General features: G+C 37.6%; 1 protein-coding gene across 1 annotated transcript; it reads right to left on the bottom strand.

Annotated features, from left to right (window-relative positions):
* Positions 1-2,025: 2,025 nt before the first annotated feature.
* On the bottom strand, positions 2,026-2,961 carry LOC129620537 (olfactory receptor 4F21-like). The gene has a single exon (XM_055536352.1). The coding sequence runs from the start codon at positions 2,959-2,961 to the stop codon at positions 2,026-2,028; it is 936 nt and encodes a 311-aa protein (XP_055392327.1).
* Positions 2,962-3,314: the final 353 nt, after the last annotated feature.

The raw sequence follows: 3,314 nt of genomic DNA, 5'->3' as shown, positions 1-3,314 counted from the left end.
AAACATAACTAGGGAACCAATTCAACTTATCATATACTGCACAACTGAGATCTGATAACACATTGGCAAAGCCTGTTAAACTTACAATACCTGTGGCAGATTCATTTTGATGTTTGGCAAAACTAATACAATTATGTAAAGTTTAAAAATAAAATAAAATTAAAAAAAATTACAATCTGGGCACTAGTTTGAAGATGATACACTGCAGAGTTGGGGGTCTGTGCTTCAAAATAATATGCTTTGAACTGTCTTTAGATAAGTGCTATGTCCCCTACCGATAAAATATGTTCATGTGTGCTCAGTTGTGTTCGACTCTTTGCAAGTGTTAATTGTGCAGTCTCGTCTGACTCTTTGTGACCTCACGGACTATAGTCTGCCAGGCTCCTTTGTCCATGGAGTTCTCCAGGCAAGAATACTAGAGTAGGTTGCCATGCTCTTCTACAGGGGATCTTCCCCTATAAAACAAAGGGACAGAGAAAACAGTAGTATCTCTTACCATGAATTTCAGTGAATTTCTTGTGCAGTTTGTGTTTTCTATTCCTGAAATCGTAGGATCTGCTGACGTGGGGAGAATGCTTTTTTTGATGAGACATAGTATGGATTCTAAAAAACAATTTTTAGCTGCTTTTCTGTCATTTGAGTTTCCTCATGTTAGAAGAACAACAGTCGGAAGGCTGAGTAATCTCATTTTTATCCCATATTGGATAAAGATAGGGTTGTTGCTTCTTAATGGGTTATACAATGAAGAATATTTCTAAAATGAGACATCCTTCTAGGCTCCATGGTTGATGGTAACTGTAAAAGCACAATGTAGCAGCAATAGGCTGGCAAGAACATTTTAACCAGCAACTCAAATGCTCATAAATTAACTGGGTCATCTCACGGGTAAGCAACATGGATCATCAGAAGAAGTGCATAAGGATGAGGGGGATTTAAATGGGTAATGGAAGGAAATATCAGTGAGGAGCAACAATGCTGCTACAGCCTGTCTCTCCTGTTTAGAGTCTTTCTTTTGTGAAATTGAAAACCACCATTTTGAAGAGTCTATGACAGGATAAAATAGAGTTAAACAGGAACTAAAGTGGACTATGCCTGGACATTTATTGTTTTCAAACAAGGATATGGTTTCCCATTGCCAGCAACTGAAAGTGTACCTGATGACTTGTTTCTGGCTTTCTCACATATACAGTATCCTGTGTGGGAAAGGCTGGGTATGCCAAGGAATTAATGTACTCTCTAAAGGTGAAATTAAAGAAGTACTCCAGCTTCCTTTCCTTACTTGGGGCATTTCTAAATCTCAGACTTTATAGAGTCCCCCAGAGGGCTACAGTAAGATTACACGCCAGCTACATTTACATTCTTCACTTGTCTCACTTTGCTAAATAATGATGTTTCTGAAAATAAGCTTTCAAGTAAATCAGTTTAGTTCAGTCACTCAGTCATGTCTGACTCTTTGAGACCCCATGGACTGCAGCACGCTAGGCCTCCCTGTCCATCACCAGCTCCTGGAGTTTACTCAAACTCATGCCCATTGAGTTGGTGATGCCATCCAACCATCTCATCCTTCAAGTAAGTCACCCATAATCAAATTTTGTCTTTAGGTCTTCTTCTGAGGGAACACTAAAGAGTAGCTAGGTAGATCTACTAGTTCTACATATATTCTACGTGATGATTCCTAACATTCAGCAAAGCAAGTCTGTCACTTATTTTCAAACCTTATGAGAAACAGAAGAGATGTCATTATATTATTTCTATTATCAAGATGATACATTTTTAATTATAAATATGGTTTAGTAAAGAGTGATACTGTATACTAAAATAACCTTTTGTTGTTGTTGTTGTTGGATTCACTTTTCCAGTAGCAGTTAAGGCAAAGAGCTGATTCTCTACAGAGCTGAAGGAATATATATGTTCAGTGGGGTAGATGCCATGTCCATATCTGGCCGTGTTAAATATCAGATGCCTAGTGTAGATATCTAAAGGACAGATAGATGGATAGTTTTAGAGTTCCAAACACAGCTCTACTCAGCAAAATCTGGCATAATGTCCCTCTTTGTTCAATCTTTTTATAGCTACCTTTATGTCTTTGTTTCTTAATGTATATATGGAAGGATTCAAGATAGGGGTAATAACAAAGTCAACAATGAACACATATTTATCAACTGATGATTTGGGGAATGGCCATACATAGAGAAACATGCATGGAGTGAAAAAAAGAACCACCACAGTGATGTGAGCTGATAAAGTGACAAATGCCTTGGATAAGTCTCCTGAAGAACGTTTCCAGACAGTGACCAAAATGAAGATGTAGGAAAGGATTAGCAGAAAGAAGGTGCCCATAGTCACGAAACCACTGTTGGCAGCAACAATAAACTCAAATTTGGTTCCATCTGTGCATGCAAGTTTTATGATCCTAGGAAAGTCACAATAAAAGCTGTCTACTTTGTTAGGACCACAAAAGGGCAAGTTTATAATGAAAGCAAATTGAGACATAGCATGGATCACCCCACCTACCCAGGCAGTGATTACCAATGAAATGCATATTTTAGGATTCATGATGTTTGAGTAGTGAAGAGGCTTACAGATTGCTGTGTACCTGTCAAATGCCATGGCTATGAGTAACACCATCTCCACTCCTCCCATGATATGAATGAAGCACATTTGTGTCATACAACTTTTGAAATAGATTATCTTGTATTTATTTGGAAGGTCTGTAATCATCTTGGGGACTATGGCAGAGGAAAGGCCAACATCAATGAGTGACAGGTTGGCTAAAAAGAAGTACATAGGAGAATGTAAGTGAGAATCCAAAATTACCAAAAACAAAATGAAGAGATTTCCCAGGATGATTCCTATATAGAGCAAGGAGAATATCAACATAAGAAAAAGTGCAGTTTCCCAAGAACCAGAGAATCCTAGCAACACAAACTCAGAAATAACAGAATCATTTGGTCTATCCATTGACTTGGGCAGAAGAGCTCTTTCTCAAATCACCTGAGAATAGGAAAAGAAAAATCACAGTCAGTAGTACAAAGGCAGACTTCCAGTTTTCTTGCTAGTGTTTCCTGTGGGTTCCACTTTCCTGAGTGTGAAATAATTTAATTGGATAAAGGAAAAAAAACAACAACATAGAAACATTTTGATGATCAGGAGAATTTTTACATAAAGAGATAAAAATGAATATTTCAGATGGGGATAATTGTGGTTGCATTCCTTCTTATTCCATTATTAAGATAATTACTTTGTTTTGCCTCTCAAGAATTGCTAGACATTTTCCTTGACTACTGACCTTGGTATTCTCTCAGCTGAATAGG

The sequence above is a fragment of the Bubalus kerabau genome, chromosome 10 (assembly GCF_029407905.1).
Source record: "Bubalus kerabau isolate K-KA32 ecotype Philippines breed swamp buffalo chromosome 10, PCC_UOA_SB_1v2, whole genome shotgun sequence".
Classification (NCBI taxonomy): domain Eukaryota; kingdom Metazoa; phylum Chordata; class Mammalia; order Artiodactyla; family Bovidae; genus Bubalus; species Bubalus kerabau.
The sequence above is the reverse complement of the archived record's forward strand: the minus strand, read 5'-3'. Positions and strand labels throughout refer to the sequence as shown.

Bases quoted from the DNA above. Each gene is read 5' to 3' on its own strand.
- LOC129620537 (XM_055536352.1), bottom strand. From the start codon at position 2,961: ATGGATAGACCAAATGATTCTGTTATTTCTGAGTTTGTGTTGCTAGGA.